At 40.8% G+C, this 23,037-nt stretch overlaps 1 protein-coding gene across 12 annotated transcripts in view; it reads right to left on the minus strand.

Annotated features, from left to right (window-relative positions):
• The window catches only part of FYN (FYN proto-oncogene, Src family tyrosine kinase), a 117,710-nt gene that overhangs the window by 23,293 nt on the left and 71,380 nt on the right, over window positions 1–23,037 (minus strand). For all 12 annotated transcript variants that reach the window (XM_035109106.2, XM_035109101.2, XM_035109105.2 and 9 more), the window contains 5 exons: window positions 11,400–11,657; window positions 10,364–10,460; window positions 6,854–6,952; window positions 5,460–5,563; window positions 4,096–4,245 (listed from right to left, as the gene is read on the minus strand). In XM_035109106.2, the coding sequence (XP_034964997.1) occupies window positions 4,096–4,245; window positions 5,460–5,563; window positions 6,854–6,952; window positions 10,364–10,460; window positions 11,400–11,646 (697 nt within the window). In that variant the 5' untranslated portion in view covers window positions 11,647–11,657. The remainder of the gene's footprint in view (window positions 1–4,095; window positions 4,246–5,459; window positions 5,564–6,853; window positions 6,953–10,363; window positions 10,461–11,399; window positions 11,658–23,037) is intronic.

The following is a 23,037-nucleotide window of genomic DNA, read 5'->3' on the forward strand; positions in this document are numbered from 1 at the left end:
GCCAAGGAGGCCATGAATGGATGCCATACATGTTACATCATTTTGTATTTGAATGTCACCATGAATGTATTTTCACAGTAATGTTGATCTTTAGAATGGTTGGCATGACAAAAGTCTGCAGAATTCTTTGAGCTACAAGGAAGCATGTGGGGCAGGTGAGGCTGCGAAAATAACTTTAGCTTAGCAAGTCCACACAAATGTGTGAGCTCCTGAAGATGAGCTTGCAGCCACTTTGCCCTTTCCATTCCAGGAACCTGCGTGTTCAGGGAGTCTCGCCAAACCATGGTTTGGCTTAGCATGCCCTGCAAATCAGCTCCCTGTCTGTACACAGACAATCACAGATGGACTGATTGTAAAGTTATCACCCCAGTAAACTAAGCTAAGCTAAACTAAGCTAAACTAAGCTAAGATAAGCTAAACTAAGATAAGCTAAACTAAAGGACCCCTGGACAGTTAAGTCCAGTCAAAGGTGACTATGGGGTTGTAGTGCTCATCTTGCTTTTCAGGCAAAGGGAGCTGGCTTTTGTCCACAGACAGCTTTCCGGGTCATGTGGTCAGCATGACTAAACCGCTTCTGGTTCATGGAGGACCATGATGGAAGCCAGAGCACACGGAAACACTGTTTACCTTCCTGCCACAGCGGTACCTATTTATCTACTTGCACTGGCGTGCAAGTAGAACTGCTAGTTTGACAGGAGCTGGGACAGAGCAATGGGAGCTCACCCAATTGTGCAGATTCAAACCCCCGACCTTCTGATCAGCAAGCCCAAGAGGCTCAGTGGTTTAGACCGCAACACCACCCACTCCCAGTAGTATCTGCCCCAACTGCTTCCTTGTAGTGTTACTTTTTATTATTTTTTGCTTCTTTCTTACAATGTGCTAAGAGGCTCCAAGTCAGGAATTAACACAAGTAGTGAGGACAAATATTGAAAAGCAGGAAGAGGACATTTAAACTGTAGGATTGTTTAAAAAAAACAGCTATTTGATGGGCTGCAGTATCTCCTGGATGGCTTTATCTAAGATTTAAATGCAGTAGTGGCTACTGGATTGTGCACTACTGGGTAAATATATATGATTTACTTGTCATAATTGGTGCTTTAGGAATAAGGGACATGGGGAAACAAATGCCCAGAAGCAAGTTTGTGGTGCCTTTTTTTTATTTATTTTTAAAGCTGGCATTGATTTAAAACTAATATGGCCCAAAATGATCTAAGCCCCAACTATGTGAAAGAAGGCCTTCTCTCATCCAACTTGCTACAGTTTTAAGATCAGTAGGATAAGCACTGCTTATGGTCCCAAAGCATAATGAGATTCATGGGACAGGAGTTTGTGGGTAGACTTTCTCTAGGGACCCTCTCTGTTGAAATGACCTCCCATCTGAGGTGTGCCTCATTATGACATTGATAACCGTTTGGTGGCAGGTGAAGATGCACCTTTTTGGCCAGGTTTTTGCAGTGTATCAGGCATTTGAATTTCTGCTGTTGCTGCTGGTTCTATCTGTAATTGAAATCTGCATTTTGTTTTATGCTGTTTTAATTTTATTGCTGAATTCTTGCTTAGGTTTGTGTATGTCTGCCCTGGGACCTGGTTGAAGAGCAGATTATAAATAAATGATACATAAACGTTTTTCTTTTCACCCATGACTGCAGAAATACATGGGTATCAGAAAAAAATCAATTAATGGCTATTAATACAATCAAGTTTGTTCTTTGGAGCTGATAGGTACATGTTATACCTCTATCATAATACACAGGAGCCTGACCTAGAGTTTGTAAATCTTTTAAATGGGGTTTTCTGAAATAAACATGGAACAGATGCAGCAAACTTTTGCAGGTAAGGAGAAGAAAAGGGAGAAATGGTGGACGGGGTGAAAGAGCTTGGGCAATTAATAGACAATTCAGGATGGTGTAGTGCCAGAATATGTGTGGAGGATCTTGCAATTTGTTTACGAGCTAGCTCAAATCTAGGCACCAGAATTTTCAAGACTGCTTTCCTAACACTACTAGAATTTGCAACATGGCCAATTATGTTCCCAATGGAAACAAAACCATAGCTTGAGGCAGTTTTTTGTGTATTTTGTTTGTTTGTGACCTTCATAGGAGAAGGCCAGGGGGGTGGCGAAGTCTAAAAGAGGAAGGAGTATTGGGACAGAACACATAGCTAGGAGCTGTAGAGGAAAAGAACGGACAGCCATAACTGGCAGTGGCTGGTGAGGTGGAGTAGAAAGCAGCAAATAGCTGCCACTGACAGGGAGGGGAGGCCTGCGCCCTTATGGGTGGGCAGCAGAGACAGGGAGTGGCTCATGCAGATACACTGCTGGCAAATGTAATTGACCACACCCAAAGAGACTGATGCTGGCCATTCATCAGCAGCACAGCTGCACACCGCAGGGAGAAGCTTCGCCCTGCTTCAAATACCCTCAAACAGGCCCACCTTTAACTTTAAGCAGCTTCCCAGGAAAGAAGGAATTTCAATAGATGTGGCTTGCATGACCATCTAAATCTGCTGAAATTCCTTCTTCTACACAAGTATTAAAAGTTTAAGAAGCCCTGTACCTAAAAAACAAAACAAAACTGGCTACCCCAGACATTCCACCCTCTCAGTGCCTGTTCAGTGGTGGTAATTTACTGCTTTCCATTCTATCTCACCAGCCATCACACCTTGATTTGAAACAGCCACCCAAATTTCTAGGCTGAAGCCAATGTCTTTGCAGCCACATATTTTCCTACCAATGGCAAAAATCTGTCAAGATAACATTTCCAGCACTACATCAATAGAAGAGCTGAGACTAGAAACCAGAAAGTATTAGCATATGAAAGTCTGAATGTGTATAGGGATAGAATAAATAGATCTAAGAAGCAAGATCGAGGGCTTTGGTGCAATGCAAAACAGGGAGGCAATGTATGAGAATTAGACGTAGGATTAATATTAAGAAATAGTTGAAGCATAAATTGTCAGCACTCCTCTAGTTAGCATAACCTTTAGGCCAAGCAGAAATAGAAGGTCAGATTTTCTTTTCAGGGAAGCTCTGAGTAATATTACAAACAGAAATAAAATGATGCAGCAATAATCCCAAACAGGTTCCCCCTCCCCCTACTGTTTATGAAACAATTTAAAGATCGAGCAATCTTAGGCACCATTATAGTTATGATATCCTAGACTAGAATGAGCAATTTTAAATATAGTTATGAATAAATTTACTTAAAAATAATGGTAGGAAACATCTTGAAGATAAGAACTTTGCAGAATATTTAAAGGTGTGTGTGTGTGTGTGTGTGTGTGTGTGTGTGTGTGTGTGTGTATGCACATTTGAAACAACATACACAACATAAAAGTGTGAGGAAACTATTTTAAAGGATTAAGCAAATTATACAGACACACATTTCTAACTATTTCACAGTTGTGCTACAATGCAAAGTATGGATTATTACTAAAGATATATGAAAATCAATGTAATAAAACATACATGTTAACTATAATGTACAGTACTATCTGGACAGAAACAGCCTTACTACAGTTATTCATACTCTGGCAACCTCTTGTTTGGATTACTGCAATAAATTATATGGGGCTGCCTTTAAAAATGATTTGGGGGGCACTTAGGGGGGTGTAGGATGGGGGAAAGGAAAGTGAAGCCGTTTTGTACAAGCAGAAGTCTGGTTGCACAACATTGGACAGTATCAAAGAAAGAAAAAATACTTATATGCTGCATAGCTAGCAAGAATTATCCAGTCAATGTTCCCAATAGTTTCTTTGTGGTTTTGTACTCTAGCAGTGTAATTAACGAAGAACATTGCTTATGTAGTGCAAAGCTGCTTTTATTTTCTTGGTTTTTTAAGGAAACTGTTTATTTGCTCTCATCAGATATTGTTGTGTTACATTTGGAACAGTTTAATGTGTTTTGCAATTGTATCTGTTTTTTATAATTGCATATTCTATTGTTGCAACCTGCTCTGGGACCTCATGGTGAATAATATCGAAATTATTGAATGAACGAATAATTCATTAATATTTTATAAAGTAAAAGTTCTATATACACTATTGATATCTTATAGGAACTGAGAATATATACCAAACATTTATCTGCAAAATTACCTGAATAATGCTGAACAAGCTGTTGAAGAGTTTCAAACTGTGCCCTGGTTGTAATGTAATATCCTCCATTGTCAAGTTTGCGAATTTTATAATGTTTGACATGATCTCCTTTCATATCGTCCCAGTCACGAATAGACAATGAATAGGCACCTATTAAACAAGTTTTTAAAAACTACATATAGTCAGAAGTAAAGGAAATAGTCTTAATTCAAACTAAAAGTAATTTAAATTCTTTTGATAACATATTACAATCCAAAGGATAAAAGGACCACACATTGTAATTAAGGTAAAGGTATAGGGACCCCGGACCATTAGGTCCAATCATGACCGACTCTGGGGTTGCGGCACTCATCTCACGTTATTGGCCAAAGGAGCCAGCGTACAACTTCCAGGTCATGTGGCCAGCATGACAAAGCCGCTTCTGGCAAACCAGAGCAACACACAGAAACGCTGTTTACCTTCCCGCTGTAGCGGTACCTATTTATCTACTTACACTCTGACGTGCTTTCGAACTGCTAGGTTGGCAGGAGCAGGGACAAAGCAACGGGAGCTCATCCCGTCGTGGGGATTCGAACCGCCGACCTTCTGATCGGCAAGCCCTAGGCTCTGTGGTTTAACCCACATCGCCACCCGTGCAATTAAGACATAATTAAGGCATCATATATGCTAAAAGAAGACCTTGCTGGATATACAAATTTACAGCTACAACTTTCAGTATTTTAAGATAAGTGATACCTCTATATTGTGGTCAGCTCTGAACAACAATTATAACACCTATATAGTTTTGTTTTTTTAATCAAGAATTGCTTGACTGTTTTGAATTGCATGACAGTTTAAAACTCATGTCCAGGGCATGCTTTAAGTGATGGCTTAAGCAAAACTAAAAGGAAATCATACTATAAATGCTATCTATGTGAACAGGATCCCTTCATCTTCAACCTGCCTCCTCCCCTTCTTTGAAATATATACTGTATTATATTGATACACTTGATCAAATTCTTAACCAATTTCAAACAGTGATTTGCTATTTATTGAGTCAAATATAAATTTATTTTTCCGAAATTCTTTGCAAAATTCCACAAGCATGCAGCAAAAGTTGGAGAAGTAACCCCTTAACCCTGCAGTTGCTTTTATATACTCAGATAATTTAGGAAAGGCACTACAGAAGTAATGTTTTAGATATGATGATTATTCAATACCAAATACTGGTAAACTCAACATTGACACTCATAGGTCACAAAAACAAAAAAAATCAATGTATGTATGATACATTAGGTTCCACTTGTTATTGGCTCAACGCTTTGTAAGCATCCATCCTCCCCCCCCCCGGGATTACTTAAGAATTAAAACACTGGCCACACTACCTTTGGTGGTTTCACTCTCACGAATCAGAAAAGTTCCTCGCGGATTTCCAAATGTTAGCAGCTGCCTCTCAGCATCCTTTCGTCCAAGTTTGCCAAAGTACCATCTACCGAACACCAAGAAAGAAAATTTCATTTTAAATAGAATGCTGAGCAATATTATTTAATTTGTACAAACAGGAGGTTATTTAAGGGTGATTTGTGAGGATCTTGTGCCCTGAAAATACAATCTGAAAACCTGTTATGGATAGTAAATGGTACAGGACTCTTCTGGAAGCAGAAGATGGAAAAGGACAACTGCAGTAGCAGTCAAAAGTATGGTTCACTTCATGAAAAGTCAAATCATGATATAATGGAGGTGTGGGGAACTTATGACCCTCCAGATGTTGCCAAACTACAACTCTCATCTCCTAGCCATTATCCATGCTTGCTAGGACTTATGGGGAGCAGGCTGAAGGTTGCCTACCCCAGTTTAGTTTGAAGCAGGCTCTCTGAGGAGAGTTCATGGCCCACTTTGATCCTCTCTGATGGTTTTGCGTCTAAGTCATGGCTTATCCAGTGGTCTGAACCTGGGCTCATGATTTAGCTCTATTCAGACTAACCATGAGCTGTAACCAAGGTTTCCTCTATGGCTTATGAAAGAGCTAAACCATGAGCTGACTTCAGACAACATACTAAGCCAAGCCATGTCTTAGCTTTCTGCAGTGCAGAAGCAGAATGACCAGGGAAAGAAAAGTAATTGATCTCTCTGAGAGGCTGTACACTCATGCATTCACACAAAGCCATGGTTTGGCTTAGCATGATGCATGACTTGTGCCAATATGAACAACTTGTACCTGTGGTGACAACTGCCAGGACCTGACCCCTGACATTTATTTGAAATGCACAATGCAGAACAGAAGGATAGTCAAAATAGTTTCCAAACTGAACCACTTATACTGGCAGATCTAGAAACCATTGACTATATATGCATGTTTAAGATTTAAATTTTCAACTTCAATGGCCCTTGAACAAAAAATGCAGCAAAAATTTCCCATAGCATTTACATTTAAATAGTGTAGCCACAATTATAAAAAGTTTGTTCAGTTTGCAATTATTACGCATTTATCTATAGTGAACTGGCTTTGCAAAATTTATACAATTTGTCTTCTGTACTGACATACCAACTGCAACATGAAGGACACTCAGGCCAAGAAATTTCGGGTGCTCAAACTTTGACCTAATGAGAATGAGTTTAGTTTCCCCCCTTCCACTAATTTACCCAGTTATTTATCACTGAGCTGAAGAAGGAAACCAATGTGAAATTTGAAAATCACCCCAATCAATCACACACAAAACCTTTTGCACTTTCTTTAAGCACAGCTTTAAACAGTTTCCATAAAATTAAAAAAGCATACTCCTCTGCTTGGATGGAGTCAACTGGAGCCACATAATTACTGGGAATGTAGCCAGTTTCTCCTGTAGTCAAAGAACGGGCTTCCCACCAGTCTCCTTCCCTGAAAAACAAGAGGAAAGAAACAGTAAGAGAATTCCCACTCTGAATTTAAAGCTACTTACCATAAACTCTTATAGACTTAATTAGACACCCTTCATTACAGAGTTCATTATGCATAAAAAGAGAGAATTAAAGGAACAGGACAGAAAGAGTCAGAAAAGTGACAGAAGAGTCAAATGTGTATTGAAACTATTTACTGTATTGGTTTTTATTTTGCTACCGCTGCCTAGAAATTCCACTAGATGGAGATATTTTATCACACCCATAAACACTGTGGCTGGTGTCGTTTAATAGGGGGGTAAGCTTTTCCAAGCAAAATAGAGGAAGGGATTGTTTGGGATTGCCGCATCTTGTACAGTTTGTCTCTCTGTTAATGAATGTGCCAGTATGAGCAGCTTCAGAAGCTCTAAAGTATACACATCTACACCAGGGACTTTCCCTAATGGCAGCCCCCTGAGGTGCCTTGTAAGAGGGTTTAGAACAGGGATGGGGGACCCGTGCCTCCTCCAGATTTTGTCGCATCTGCCCCAGTCAGCATGGTCACTGAATGGTCAGGGGTGGCAGGAGTTATAGTCCAACACCATCAGGAGAGGCACAAGCTTCCCACCCCTGCTTTAGAGGCATGTGAGTGGGCAGGACTCTGGAACAGGAATGTGAGAAAGAGGCTGCATACACTTTACCGGCTTAAACCACTAAGTCTCCCCCTCCCTGTAACTTGGATAAAGCTGGTATCGGAGGGAGAAACGCACCAAAATGTGGTATTTCAGGAAAAACCATGACAGGACAGTTAAGAGGATAGGTGTGGATTATTGTTAATTTTGTGTGTACCCCCCCTTCCGAAACCAGTGGTAAGGAGTGCCCTGGATGCAGAGTAAATGGGAGTCTTTACACAGCCAGAAATTATGTGGCATGAAAACATGGCATTGGGGCAATTTCCCCCCAGCATGTTTATGTTTATGAAAGCAACGATGTGTTCAGTGTATTGGTTGGCATAAAGCTTATATGAGGGCAGGCAGGGACAAGCATGCTAAGCTCTGCTCCTGCATTGCTATCTCTGTTACTCTCCACAATCTGGAATACGATTATCTAAGGTGGGGAGTCGCCACAAGTAGGAGGCAGCTTCCCGCCTCACACTTCTCCCTCCAACTTGTGGAGGGGGGATGGAGACAGCGATGGGGTAGGGGAAGAGCTAAGTAAGCACATTTGTACTCATCCTCTTTGCAGATAGCATTTACACTAGAGCAGAATGCCTAAACACACACACACACACACACACACACACACACACACACACACACACACTTTTTGCTGTGCCCCAAAATTCTTGACAGCAGAGGACCTGAAACTCACCCATTGCAGTTAAGAATTTGTAATGGATTTGCTTATTATTCAAGCATTACTTTCTTAGGCTTGCAGCAGGAGCATTTTGGAGCATAAAGGAAAGTGTATAATGTAAATATTTTGTCGGCTTTTTTCACTGCCAATTTAAAAGAAAAGTGTGTTTTCATTTATAAATCATAGCCCAAGTGACTGTGCTTTCATGTGCATAAAAGCTGTTCAGGTAGGCAGAATAATGAAATATTCCTTGAAATTATCTCCTCTTTAAACTTCACTCTTCCATACATCACAATAATTTATTTGCAATAAATGGAAAACTATAACTAAATACCCCTAAATACCCCTAAATACCCAGACACTAAGGTCCAGCGCCTAGGGCCTTCTGTCGGTTCCCTCACTGAGAGAAGTGAGGTTAAAGGGAACCAGACAGAGTGCCTTTTCGTGCCCACCCTCTGGAATGCCCTCTCATCAGATGTCAAGGAAATAAACAACTATCCAACTTTTAGAAGACATCTGAAGGCAGCCCTGTTTGGGGAAGATTTTAATGTTTGAAGTTTTCTTCTGTTTTTAATGTTCTGTTGAAAGCCGTCCAGGGTGACTGGGGAAACCCAGCCAGATGGGCGGGGTAGAAATTAATAATAATAATAATAATAATAATAATAATAATAATACCTTTGGTTTGCACATCACAGTAAACTACAGTAAGAAATAAACACGGCTTATTATGGTTTACTGTAGTTATTTCCTACTGTGGCATACCATGTCCTGCAGACCAAAGATATTTGGTGACAGTTTGTGCAATGACTGCAAAAATTTACTTGGCTCTATGTTCTGCTACAAAAATCCAGGAAGATGGTCATAATCCAGGTCAAAAATCCAGGAAGATGGTCATAATGCTCTCAATATTGTTTACAGTTTAAATATGTTGTTTAAAAAACTTATCCAAACCAGAGGAATGTACAAGCATGGTCTGAAATAAACATTCTGCAAACTGCATCAGTATAAGCACTGACTTATAAAAGGTCATATTTCCATTGCTAATTAATTTATTCCATCTTTCAGATTCAAGGACTAAAATCCAGTTCAGTATTTAGCTGTGATCATGAAAGGTAGGACACAGTGGATCCTTTTAGTGAGTGAGTGGAAACTAATAAGCCAAGGGTTTCGGACAAGTGAGAAGCAGGACTGTCTCAAGTATCCTGCATCTCTTCCTCAAGCTGTTTAGCTTACAGCACTGGTTACAGGTAGCTTACAGCACCTGATGGTGTGCTTCTCATGTCCACTTGCACCAGGAGCAGAAGTTGCTCTGAGTGTGAAGATTTCACATAATAACTCTGCTGAATCAGAAAAGGCTGCTCTCTCAGTAGCCAAGCAGATGCTTACATAGCTGCCAAGTTATCCCTTTTTTAAAGGGATTTTCCATTATGCTGAATAGGCTTCCTCGCGAGAAAAGGGAAAACTTGGCAGCTATGGATGCTTACAGGAAGCTCACAAGCAGGACATGAGAGCAGCAGTATTCTTCATAGCTGCCAAGTTATCCCTTTTTTACAGGGATTTTCCCTTATGCTGAATAGGCTTCCTTGCGAGAAAAGCGAAAACTTGGCAGCTATGGTATTCTTGCCACTTGTGATTACCAGAAACTGGTACAGTCGTACCTTGGAAGTCAAACAGAATCTGTTCCAGGAGTCCATTTGACTTCCAAAATGTTCAGAAACCAAAGTGTGGCTTCTGATTGGCTGCAGGAAGCTCCTGCAGCCAATCGGAAGCCATGGAAGCCCTGCCAGATGTTTGGCTTCCAAAAATAGTTCGCAAACCAGAACAGTCACTTCCAGGTTTGCAGCGTTCAGAACTAAGCTGTTCGAAAATCAAGGTATGACTGTATTAGGAATTATTCTGCCTCCAGTCCTGGACGATGTACACAACCATCATGGCTAGTAGCCTTTAGTATCTTTATCCTCCATGAATTTGTCTTAATCACCTTTAAAGCCATTCCTGTACATCTTTTGGGAGTGCTGCTGAAGGTACAAATCACTCAACAAATATTAACAAAGTCATGCGGTAACATAAAACTTACGAGCTGTTAAGTATCTGAAATTTTTCTCCTTTATGAAAACTTAAATCATCTTCTGTTCTTGCTTCATAATCATACAGAGCCACAAAAAGAGTTACACCTAAGAGACATAAAACGACAGTTTACAAATTTGCTATGGCATGATAAGGGTAGGGGAAAATAGATGGCCAATAAATTCTGCCTTAAAAAAATAACAACACAGAATTTGGTTTTAAAATTGTTTTTTGTTCCACCTACTTCACGAAGTATTATCTTTGCAAACAAAAAACCAAAAACCTGTGCAAGACAGAGGACTATCAATATTCCTGTACTAAAGATAAGGGGTGTGTGTCTAAGGAAGAGATAGTAGTGGCTTTCCAAAGGCCACTTGTTGAGTTCATGGGTCATACAGGTGATATCTGAATGAGGGAATTCACATCTCAGTCTCTCAACCAACATGCTACACTGGATTGCATGTGCACTCAACAAAATTTTATCATTTATTTAAATGAGGTAAAGATAGGTTAGAGACTTTGAAATCTGTGTAGCTATTGCCTGTAAGAGTTCTGGCTGCAAGAGTTATTGCCTGTAAGAGTTCTGGCCATGTACTCTGTGGAAAAGAGTTCAGCACAAACAGCAGTAGGCAATGTGAATCACAAGGTCACCTGTTACAGACTGCAAGTATGAATGTTGCATAAGTATGAGAGCAGCATGTAAATTATGAGTGCAAGAAGTGTATATATGTGAGTGCTGAGAATGAGCAGCGTGAGGGGGCTCTGTGTGCACTGTGTGAGACAGTGAGGGGGGAATGGAGACAAAGAATATATTATACCCAAAGTCATATCTGACTTTATGCAGGCCTCCATTTTTGTGCTCTGCTTACATTGTGAATTATTATTATATTGTTAATTGTGCCCCATATGAGCAAGAATCATTTCATGTCTTCAGATCAGAGATGGGTGTTGCAAGAATGCAAATGATCCTCAATAAAAACTGATTTTTTTGTACTGAAGAAACCTAATATGCTTTGAAAAAGATTAAGTTATTCTAAATTATATACCTGTGCCTCCTCTTGTTCGCAGTGTGCCCGTATGTGATGAGGAATTTACACCACCAAAGACGGTCAGCCCCTGTCCACCGGCTGTGGGGAAGTTGTTGTAGTTTGGAATTGAAGTCACACCAAAATTTGGGTAATGTTGAGGGGTGGGATCTGTTCCATAGCGAAAACCTGAACTCTGGTTTAAACTGCCATCTCTCTCATCTGTCAGTTTTGTTGCTTCTTTATCCTTACATTGCACACAGCCCATTATCTAAAATCCTGCAGTAAACAAACAAACAAGAATTGCTTTCATTTTGATGTTTGATATACTTTATCAACATGATATGACACATAAACAGTTAATTCTACCAATCAGCAAATGCAGAATTATTTTTGGGATAAATCAGTATCAAGCACGCTAGAGGCGGCAGATCTCTTTTCTGGGACATGTCTAGAAAGCAACTTCTTGAACCTTCCATTTGGTGTTTGTGCTCCAACTGAGAAACATGGGTGGGCAGTAAAGAAGTTTCCTTTACAAGGCAATGTCCCCCCTTTTGCATTTCCAAAGTGTGATTCAAACATGGCTTATGCCAGTCCTTTGTTTGCTGTGATGTGAACAGCAAAAAGACAGACTATGGACCAACACAGGATAAAGTTTCCTACAATTCATAAAAAGCATCTTTGCACCCAATGATTTTAGCCTCTTGTTAACCGATCTCATAGGTATCTCTTCTGTAGTTCTCCTGTTACAAAGTATTGACGTTAAAAGGTAAAGGGGCCCCTGACCATTAGGTCCAGTCGTGACTGACTCTGGGGTTGTGGTGCTCATCTCGTGTTATTGGCCAAAGGAGCCGGCGTACAGCTTCCAGGTCATGTGGTCAGCATGACAAAGCCACTTCTGGCGAACCAGAGCAACACATGGAAACACCGTTTACCTTCCCACTGTAGCGGTACCTATTTATCTACTTGCACTTTGACGTGCTTTCGAACTGCTAGGTTGGCAGGAGCTGGGACCGAGCAATGGGAGCTCACCCCGTCGCAGGGATTCGAACAGACGACCTTCTGACTGGCAAGCCCTAGGCTCTGTGGTTTAACCCACAGTGCCACCCGCGTTTAATTGATGTTAAAGTGCCTTTAAAATTGTGTTGGCTTTCTGAAGTCATCTCACATCCTTTCTGAAGTCACTTCACATTACCACTGTGGAAAATATTGCTCATGAACCACTGTGCATTTGATTTCTGATTCTATAGTCTCAATTTCTCCCTCCCCATTAAAAAAATTCCCCAACACTGAGCAAGCTGCAAGTAGAAACGGCCACCAAGCTCTTCTGTTTGTTGTATTTGCTTTGACAAGAGATTTACTCATGCTCTAGTTGCCTGACCTGGGCAAACCCTAACCCCACACCAAGTGTCAGCTCAAGGTTCTGACCATCCTCAGCAGATTCTCTCTCTCTCTCTCTCTGGATCCCATGGCTACTCCAATAGTCCTCCTGCTCACACCACAATTCACCTATTCTCTACTACACTTTGGGATGGCAATGGCAGCTGCTCACCCTCAATATAGCCAAGGAGCTGGCAGCCATTTTTGAGTTAGTTGCACTTTTATGCTAGAGGCTGTTACCTTGGAGATAGCTGCTGGTTTATTGCATGTATAGTTCATACATACATATACATGCTGCATTCAGCATTTACACTGCTTCACTTTCGACACACAGCATGATTCAGAATATACCACTCATGGAAGAGATCCCAACAAAAGAAGAGCGGCAGATGAAGTTAATGGACTATGCCAAGTTGGCGAAACTAACCGGGAAATTTCGGAACTAGCAGGACCAGACCTTTTTGAAAGACTGGAATAAATTTACATTGCATTTGAGTGTCAATTGTAAACACTTGGCATCATTAGTAGGGCTACAAGAAGTTTTGTATGGGTAGAGATATCAATTATTATCAATATGATGTTTAAATGTTGTATTTAAGATTTGGATTTAAGGGTAACAACAACAACAACAACAACAACAACAACAACAACAACAACATGCAATATCAGAGCATAATTAGGAAAACCATTAGTTGAGGAGGAGGGAAGTCTCAGGCCAGGATGGCCAAGTGGTTTATATATATTATATGTAACATGGATGTTTTGTCAAAAAATATTTATAAAATTCAATTTAAAAATTATATATATATATATATAAGAATATACCACTCATATGTAAGAGCTATATGGGAAAAATGGTGTGGTGTCGGTTTAACCCTCTATCCCTCCCCATGCAACCCCACCAGATGATTCTAATGGGGACAAATGTGGCACAATTTTGTATCATGCAACATACAGCCTTGCGGTGTGTGTGTGTGTGTGCTCTAAGCATCTCCAGGGGCCAACTATATCACACTGGCTCCTAGAGGCCTCCACACAGGATTGGAGAATAGCTGCACACTGTGATTTCAAACTGCACATATTGGAAAGGGCAGAATATGCTTTGGAGATCAGAATCCCAAAATAAAACAAACCTCAAAATGAAACAAAAAAACCTCCGCACCCACATTTGGGCATATGAATTTATGTGGAATTTCTCTTCCACTAGGTTTAGCCCCCATCTCTATTTAATAGTGCTTTATAGATATCTGAGCAATTTTCACAATTTGAATTGAGAAAGGATATACTTTATTACAGAGGAAGGGAGGATATGGCCCTAAATGTATTATTCACATGCTGAGCCAACAAAAAAGTGAATTATTAACTTCGAGGTGCCAAAAAGGGGGGGGGGGAGAAAGAAAAAGGAAGAAAGCAGCTATTCAAGAAATGCAGGCCAACTAAACAAATAACAGAAAACTAGGCCAGCAATGAATAGGTACACAGGCCTTCCAAACTGTAAAAAAGAAGACGACCCAAACGAAAGAGATTTCTATAAGAGGTAACAGTGACATCAGTGCAACATATTTTAATGAATATATTTTAGTCAGTTTCTCCTCTCTCTCTCTCTTTTTGCTGGTATGTATTTTCTTTGAGAGAGGTGGGGAGGAGCAGGCAGAAAAGTTTGATGGAGAGGTCATTTCCCTTTCTATTGTCCTCTTCAGCTTGGCTCCAGTGCCTGGGCAGTGCACGTATAAAAGCTGCTTGATTGCAGGACTGTGTGAGATGTGACAGAGGGTGTAACCTACATGTTTCTTTTCAAGCCAAGACTTTGAAAAGTTGTCCATTCCTTTTTGAAGACACTAGCTATGGATGATATCATTAGCCGCCTAGTTAAGTTTCAGGAGGAAGTACAAGCACATTGCTGGACTTGATTCAAAAGGACTCCAGGGTTTTTGTAGATATTTTTAAATACATCCTCCATTCAGCAGTAGCACCACAGCTCTGAACAACCAGAGGGCAAGAATCTATTTTCCGCTGTTATCACAAAGCATCTCAAATTCAAACCTGATCTGAATGGAGGTATTCATGGTTTGGTAGCGCTGAAAACATGCATGCTCAGGACAAGCGGTGATGATATCATTCAACAAAATCTGGAAACTATTTGTGCCAGACCCCTTGGAGATTTATGTTCAACACCACAAGCGGTAAACAAGATTTTAATATGGTTCTAATGGATGATGTATTTCTTCCTCAAATGTTTGGATTGCTGGGTCATAGGACTGTTTCAAAGTTTGCCATTACCGTTACCATAATTTCAGCAGCTTAATCTTGATCCACTTTCCCAAAGCAGTATTAGGAATTTTCTAAAGAAAGCTAAACGAAGTTTACAGGAATAATGAAACTTCAAGTGATAGAGCACAAATTTACCTTTCAAAATATTGCTCATTGTACAGAATCAACAATTATACACTCACCAATGTGTTATTGAAGTTGCAACACTATACATCAGAAGTGGGGAACCTGCTATACATTCTTACATGGGCTCCATTAAACTCGATAGGGCTTACTTCTGAGGTGTTATGTATAAGAGTCACTATAAGGCTGAATCCCATAAGTAAGCCCCGCAGTGGGACTTGATTTAGAGAAAACATGCATAAAATTACGCCACAAGTGTCATCCTTATGCATGAACATACAGTGAATATCTGTGGAAGGGATGGATAGTTAGGATCAAAGGCTCAACTAATTCTGTGAGTTGGAAGGAACCATGAGAGTCACCTAGTCCAAGCCCCCTGCAGTGCAGAAGTCTTTTGCCCAACGTGGGGCTCAAACCCATGTGACCAACAGATTGAGAGTCTCATGCTCTACTGACTGAGCTATCACAGCTGTTGAGAAGCTTTGTTCTGTTGATGTAAAGTTTATTAAACGTATCTTATGTCATTTGAAACAAGATGATCATTTAACTGACATGTTCCTGCTGGAAGCTAGAGGAATATGTTGTATTGAAGATAGAATAGCAGACAGAATAGTGTCAGTTAAATTGTCACTCCAGTCTAGAATTGGGGGTGGGGGTGGGGTTTGCTTGGAGAGGTTTCTGGCTTTATACGGGCAACGACCATTTTATGCTGGGGTTTTGTTCTGAGGCACCACACGTTTAAGTGAAACCGTGTATAGCGGGAACACCATTGAAAAAGCCTACAAACACCCTCTAAACCTTTGAAAACCCTTGAAAACCTCTTGAAAAAAACAATAATCCACCAAATTCCATCACAATCACTTCTTCCAAACTGCCCTGTCCAAGCTCCAACTCTCCACAGGACTCAACAGTCAGTGCAAGGGCTCCTGAGATTACACTTGCAAAGGCTTACGGGATTGCTTTCACACTGATTTTGCCCTTTCTGCATTCTTTTAGGGCCACTTTTGCACTTTTTCTAGTCACCTCCAGGTTTGTGGTGACATGCACATGTTTGTGGCTATGTGTCACGCACATATTGAATGCATGTAAAATGGTTGTTGGCTGCATTGAGACTCAGTCATTAAAAGGGTGGTCAGTTTTAATTTGTCAATTAGTGGACAGTCTATTGTGTCTTATTGACTCATGTCAGTAAGAGGATAGAATTTCACCCAAATTTTAGTGACCGCATGGTGGGTCTTGTCTGATGTAAATAAAAGGCCAGGTTTTGTATTGGGTGTGTAGAGCAGCTCTTGGAGCTGAAGGAGGGGTGAGATTTAGGAAGGGGCCTGAGTGAGCTGGACTTAAGAGGCAGGCATCTGAAAGGTCTGTCATGTGTAGCCCTGAACTGGACACAGGCACCTTGGAGGATGGACTGAACCTCCCATTGACTTTGGGGAACATGCAGGATCCCCTGTCATGAACCCTGGAACTTCTTATGAAGAAGGGTACTCCTCAAAAGGGAAGAGCTCTCTGAATACCCCTAAACAGCAGCAACTGCAATTAGGTTGGGGTGGTGGTGGAAAGACAAGCTATATTAGCCCTTACTGTGAGCTTCCCAGTTGTGAAAAGCACAGACCCTTAACTCTGTTCAGCCTGACTTCTTGTTCCTGCCTCCTACACTGACTGACCGCTGCTAACCCCTTGCTTTTGAAATTTTGCCTACTTTTGGCTTTGTCTCATGTCCCTGCTATTGGACCACATCCATGCTTGGCTTGCATCACTGTGCTTGACCTCAGCTTCTCCTCTGTGTTTTTGAATTGCCCTGATGCGACTACCAGACCAAGGTGGAACAGGGTAATGAAGATTCAACCCAGGAGCTGATAATATTGGGGGCAAAGAGATGAAAAAGGTCTGCTAACAAGAGAACAGAATTGTATGACAGGCCTCAAGAAAGAGCTCTGGGCAAGTAATAGTTGGTTGTTGTGAACCTGATGCTTGAAGGTTGAAGACCAAGGCTGCAATCTGTGAGCAGCCTGAAGGACTCCAGAATGAAGACCACGTTGGAGTCTCCATGTAAAGTCCTCTAGATGTATTAAGTTGTGTGTTAACTGGGGAAGGAGAGTGACAGGGTAATTGGCAAGGGTTCGGTTAGGGGATGGAAGTTTAATCTTATATACCAGTAGTCACCTCCTTAAAGGGACAGTAATTCTGTTGCTTATGCAGTGCCATTTATTCAAATGCTTGCAATCCTTCATGTACTTGGGTTGTTGTGTACAATATGGCAGGTGTATAACAGATGAAAATATTAAAAATACAGCTTTGATTTGGGAACTTGCGTAAGCAGAATGGTTCAGAAGGGGAAAAGCAATTTTTAAGACTCTTTTGATATTGCTAAATGGGCTAGAAACCGTTAAATAAATTTTTGTAAACTCTTGCCCTTGCTTTCCTCCCACTCACTGTGGTCATCAGTTTTGCATGGAAGAGACAAGAACTGCCAAATAAACAGACTGTGCTGTTTTCATTGGGTATTGGTGCCCCCAAAAGAGGTGATTCTCAAATCTTTCCAGACACCCACCCCGCCTCCTGTAATCTGTGCAATGTTGTGAAAGCAGGCACCTAAAGGAAAAGCCCACATAAAACATTCTGTTCATGGGTAAATTATACTGTCAGCTGTTCCATATGTTCATAACTCTCCAGCTACTGAGTAGCTCCATTCACACATAACAGCCCCTAACAGAGACAACATAGATAGAAACACAAAACTAGAACTCCAAATGCAATGCAGAGCAGAACACTGAACAGGTATACCCAGTTGCTGACTACGCATTAAGTCACATTCAACTACAACGCAAAACACATTAAGGAATTAAATGGCAAAAGTGAGCAAAAACCTGCCAAGTATGCAGATAACTGTTATCCATTTTAGAGATGGAAATAGTAAGGCAGACACAACTTGCTTAAGCAAGGCTTTGAGCACCCAGACACAAGCCATTGACCTGCCTGGTGACCAATAAAGGCAAATTAATAAATGGACCTCTAAAGTGTTTTTTTAAATCTTTACTTTTTGATTTTTTAAAATCTGCACAGAGCTCCAAGTCTAACCAGAGCAGCAGTACTAGAGTGATAATTTATCTGCCTTCACTATTTTACCCAGACTAAATCATTTCCTCACACTGTTATAATTTTTAAAGGCACAATTCCCTCAGCATCAGGCATCCTTTTTTAGTTCAATATTTTAAAACATTCTGAGCAGTTTATTCCAAATAAGGTTTCCAATTCCATTGTCTGCACATCCTATTTTCTGTATATCATCCCCCTCTCCCTCCAATTCTCTAATAAAAAATGAGTCACAGAGAAAACAAAGAGAGGTACGTAGGTATTGCAGGCTTTCTACTCCTCTTGGATAAATAAATGCCTTGCCTGCTTCATCATGCCTTTGAATCAGAGTGTACTCTTAATATATATATTCCAATCATTTTCTGCTTAGCCCAGAATGTAGAGAGGCATCCTAGTGGTATGTTACAGAAAGATAAATTCATGTCAATTCTGCCTTCTATCCACAGGGACCTCATTCCATTTTTAATGCAAAGTATTTTATTCCTTGACCCAGTGGGAAGAAGCATCTGAAATCACTAATATTTGATGAAGTCCAGACAGGTATAACAGCAAACAACATTCCAGGCAATACTGTGATGTTTCCTGCTTATTTTCCATGATGGAAATAAAAAAAGAAAAGTGAGAAGAGGAAGAAGAAAATGCTGATCTCAAAGTCATGTGGTCTTTTCTGCTGCATAGAGATGGGAAAATGAGGCAGAAATTAAGTGACTTGCCAAAGTGTAAGGTCTGATCCAGAACCAAGCAAGAAGCATAATGTGCCAAGTGGGAGGTATGCCTGTTTAATTGTGTCAGTAGTATAACATCTGTGTTGCTAATGCCAGATTTCTTTACTGGGAAGGGATAGGCCCTGCTTTAATTAGGATCTATTACCCAATACTTTTAATTCTCTCTTTCTTCAGTGATAAACAAATTTTTATTTCAACATTTTTCATACTAACACTAGGATTGTTATTTTTTAATACTATTTTGTAACTTTTTTGTTACCTCAGGAACTGAGGCGGTTTCAGCCAGGGGCTCACGGGCTGGGACAACGCAGCTTGTTTGCACAGTTCAGCTGGGAATCGGGAAGGTTCCCCTTCCCCAGCTGAGAAAGCCCTGGCGCTCCCCCCCCCGCTCACGGGTGAGCGGGCAACCACCAACCGTGCTCCCCCCAGCTGAGCAGTTTCACGGAGCCTCCACTCCGCCGCCGGCTCACGGGAGCCAGTCCTGGGCAGGGAGCTCCTTTAACTGCTTGGCTGAGGTAAGGGAAGCTGCACACTCCTCAGTCGAGCAGTTCAAAGATGCAGAAGGAGGAATAAGCTATATTGGCGCCTCATACTGGTCCTGGGCGATATATCGATATATCGCCCAGGCCTAGTATGTAAGAGAAAGCCGCTTCTGGCGAACCAGAGCAGCAAACGGAAACGCCGTTTACCTTCCCGCTGTAGCGATACCTATTTATCTACTTGCACTTTGACATGCTTTCGAACTGCTAGGTTGGCAGGAGCTGGGACCGAGCACCATCATGGGGATTCGAACCGCCGACCTTTTGATCGGCAAGCCCTAGGCTCTGTGGTTTAACCCACAGCGCCACCCGCATCCCCTCTCACCTCTACCTGCTATAGAAATAGCACATGAAAAGACGTCCTTGTTGCCCACAGAAGACAATTTCCTGGCATTTGTCAAGAAGGAACAGAAAAGAAAGAAAGGAAGAAAGGAAGAAAGGAAGAAAGGAAGAAAGGAAGAAAGGAAGAAAGAAAGACTTATCTATTGTACCATGTCAAGTATGCCCTTTCTTGTTTTCTTTTATGCTTCTCTCAGTTGCTACTTTCCATATCTATGTTACATGGAACAAATTTACGGTTATGTTGTGTCATTTCACAGCATTTATTCAGCCCCTAATTGGCACTGATGTTTACAGCCAGTATGGACAGAGCAAGACAACAGCAATGTTACAATTATAGATGTGTTGCCTTTGCTCTGGTGTTGGTGGAGTGGGGAGAAGGACACACACTAGAAATAAACCCACATGATCACCTTTTCCTGTTAACAAAACTGCCCCTCTCCAGAACAAATGCTGTAGCTTATGAGCTATCCTTCATTTTATATGTACAGATAAGCCTCACAGAAAGAAGCTGATGGAAGGAAACCGAAGAAACCAAAGTAGAGCACTCCATGGGATGAAAATCCACTAGTATTTTGGGTGATGTAGTGATCAAGAATAAGAAGAATTATCTTGCAGACCATCATCAAAAGTCATCTTCTTTCTTTTGGCATTCTGAGAACCATTGAGGTAGTACTTTAAAACAACAACAACTCACCAAAAACAACCTTAGGATATATTCACCACTAGCTGAAAAGGAACAGGAAAGTCAGTGTTCCATCTGGACAGCAGTAGCAAAAACTGACTTCACTTGCTGTGCTTGTTTAAGGAACAGTCGCTGTGGCGGAACTGGCAGGGTGCCCATGAGTCAGGGGGTCACCTGGCAAATCCACAAGAAAACACATTAGCACAAAGTGGCTGTTTGAGCAGGCGTAATCAAAAACTCTCCAATGCAGGAAATGAAAGAGAAGGAGGCTCACCTCCAAGCTCCCAACAAAAGGCCACTTTGCCAACTCTTCCCATTTTGAACAGAGTTTCATTGCCAGATAATTCTATGAGTGTTAGGGCCTCCCTTTTTTGTTTTGTTTGGTTAATAGTGAATTCTTTTTCCATTCTCTTTGCTTGTACCAGTTTCAGTCAAGGAAAAGAGCAGTGTTCAGTTGGAAGGAGAGTAATTTCAGCAAACTTGTTTAAGCAAGCACCATTGAAATCCATCTGCAAGACAGGCAGATTCTGTCATTTCCCCGGAAATCTATTTATATTTTATAAAAAGAACTTATGCAACCATTATATCATGGAGCACTAATTAGTATAAGCTACGAAGTAGGTCTGTTTTATTTTTAAAGAGTGAAGGCTTACTCTTCTTTGAAGCAGAAATATATAAATTGTATTATTTTCTTTTTCAAATTCATACTGTTATTAAGTTATGCCCTTAGTTTTAGAAGGTCACTTTGATTTGCCCAATCATATTTATTGTGCACTAAGACCAAAAGACACACCTTTGTACCCTTTCACACTGCTTTCACAAAAGTTTAAAGCTTTTTGTACTCTTTAAAAGGAGGGGATTATCTTGGTCACTTTTTTCCACATTCCCTAAAACCAGAGCTGATAAGTGCCATAGTGTCACAGGGGAACTTCTTCTTTCTCTCAGAAGTGGATGCCTGTTTCAACACGTGCAGCAAAATATATACACCTGAGAGGTCTAAAACATTACTCTTTTCATATGTTAGTTACTTGGTACTCCAACTGCTACTAAGGACGACAATGAAAGCATTTTGTCAACATTTTATAGGGTATAGCTTCTAAGGACTTTACCCATTATAATAACAAAATATTTGAAGCTCCAGTGGCCTATTTGGATGTGTATGAATATGTAGTAAAATGTACTTCACCCTGCAGGTTTATTCTCCTGAAACTCAATTCACTGTTATGAGCTTAAAGACAAAAATGACTTATAACAATGAGCTGGCTCCATTTTAAACTCTAGGGAGCAAGTAAGTTTAGGAAAAGAGGAACCGTTTAAACCTCTTTGATATGAATCTTTGTCTAGAATATAAAAAAAATTAAGGAAAAGATTCACATTATCTTTATGTATTATGATATAATATGCACAAATGTATCCTTTTGAATACTTTTTAAAGTACAAGCTTTGTTGGTTTTTGTTCTCTGCAATTGTTTACACTGCAAAAAGAAGCAAAAAAAAAGATACGCTTCTTCTTCTTTTTTGGTGTGTGTGTGTGTGTGTGTGTGTGTGTGTGTGTGTGTGTGTGTAATTTCTTAGCATGCTGGAACTCCAAAGAAACTGGACTTTTAAACATAGCAACATTGGGAAGGAAATACCATGGGAATAGCTCCATGTTAAATATGTAAAAATTGTTAAATAAGCAGAAACATTTACATGCTGGTGACAGCAGATGGACAGCACTTTGAATTGTGCCCAGAAACAGACTGGTATCTAGTGGAGCTTTTTCTAATAAGGGAGTTTTCTGCTCCCTGTAACCAGCCCCAGTCAGCAATCTGGCTGTAGCTCTTTGAGCCAGTTGAAGTTTGTGAGTGCTTTTCAAAGGAAGCCCCACATAGACCGTGTTGCAGGGGCCATTGCTTTACTAGTCTTAAACATCATTGGTTGTGCTATATAACCTGTGAAGAATGCAAAGTTAAAGTTTGGGCAGATTTGGACTTAAGTGCATGTCTGATTTTCTCAGGTGGGATAGAAATTGCAAGCTTGAAGAACTCTTGAAGGAAGGGCCTTTTGTTATAGGAGTCACCCTCTCTGGCAATCCATCCATCAGCATGTGCATTTAGTGAGCTTTAAGGACACAGTACAGGCTTTTGTGCTCCTTTACATGGGACCACAGCCAGGGACTTTAGTCCCATCAATGAGTGTATGGGTGGGTAGTGGCTGAGCTGGAAAGAGGGGAGTTGTTTGGCCCCATGGCAGCTGCTGTCTTTAGCTCATTTTGATTCCTGGAAAAAATCCCAGGCAGCACAGTGCAAGGAGCAGCAACTATAAACTCTATTAAAAGAAAGGGGGGGAAACCCTGAATAAGTGGGAATGTACTTTATCTAGAAGCTGAACCACGTATTTCAGCTTCCAGGCTTAAATGAAGTATAATGTCAGCTGTCTAAAGGTTTATTTGCTAATAGAATTTTCTATATGGATTGCCTGAACCTCCAAGAAAATGTAATTTGGAATCTCACCCCCCC

Source organism: Zootoca vivipara, chromosome 3, assembly GCF_963506605.1.
Source record: "Zootoca vivipara chromosome 3, rZooViv1.1, whole genome shotgun sequence".
Lineage (NCBI taxonomy): Eukaryota > Metazoa > Chordata > Lepidosauria > Squamata > Lacertidae > Zootoca > Zootoca vivipara.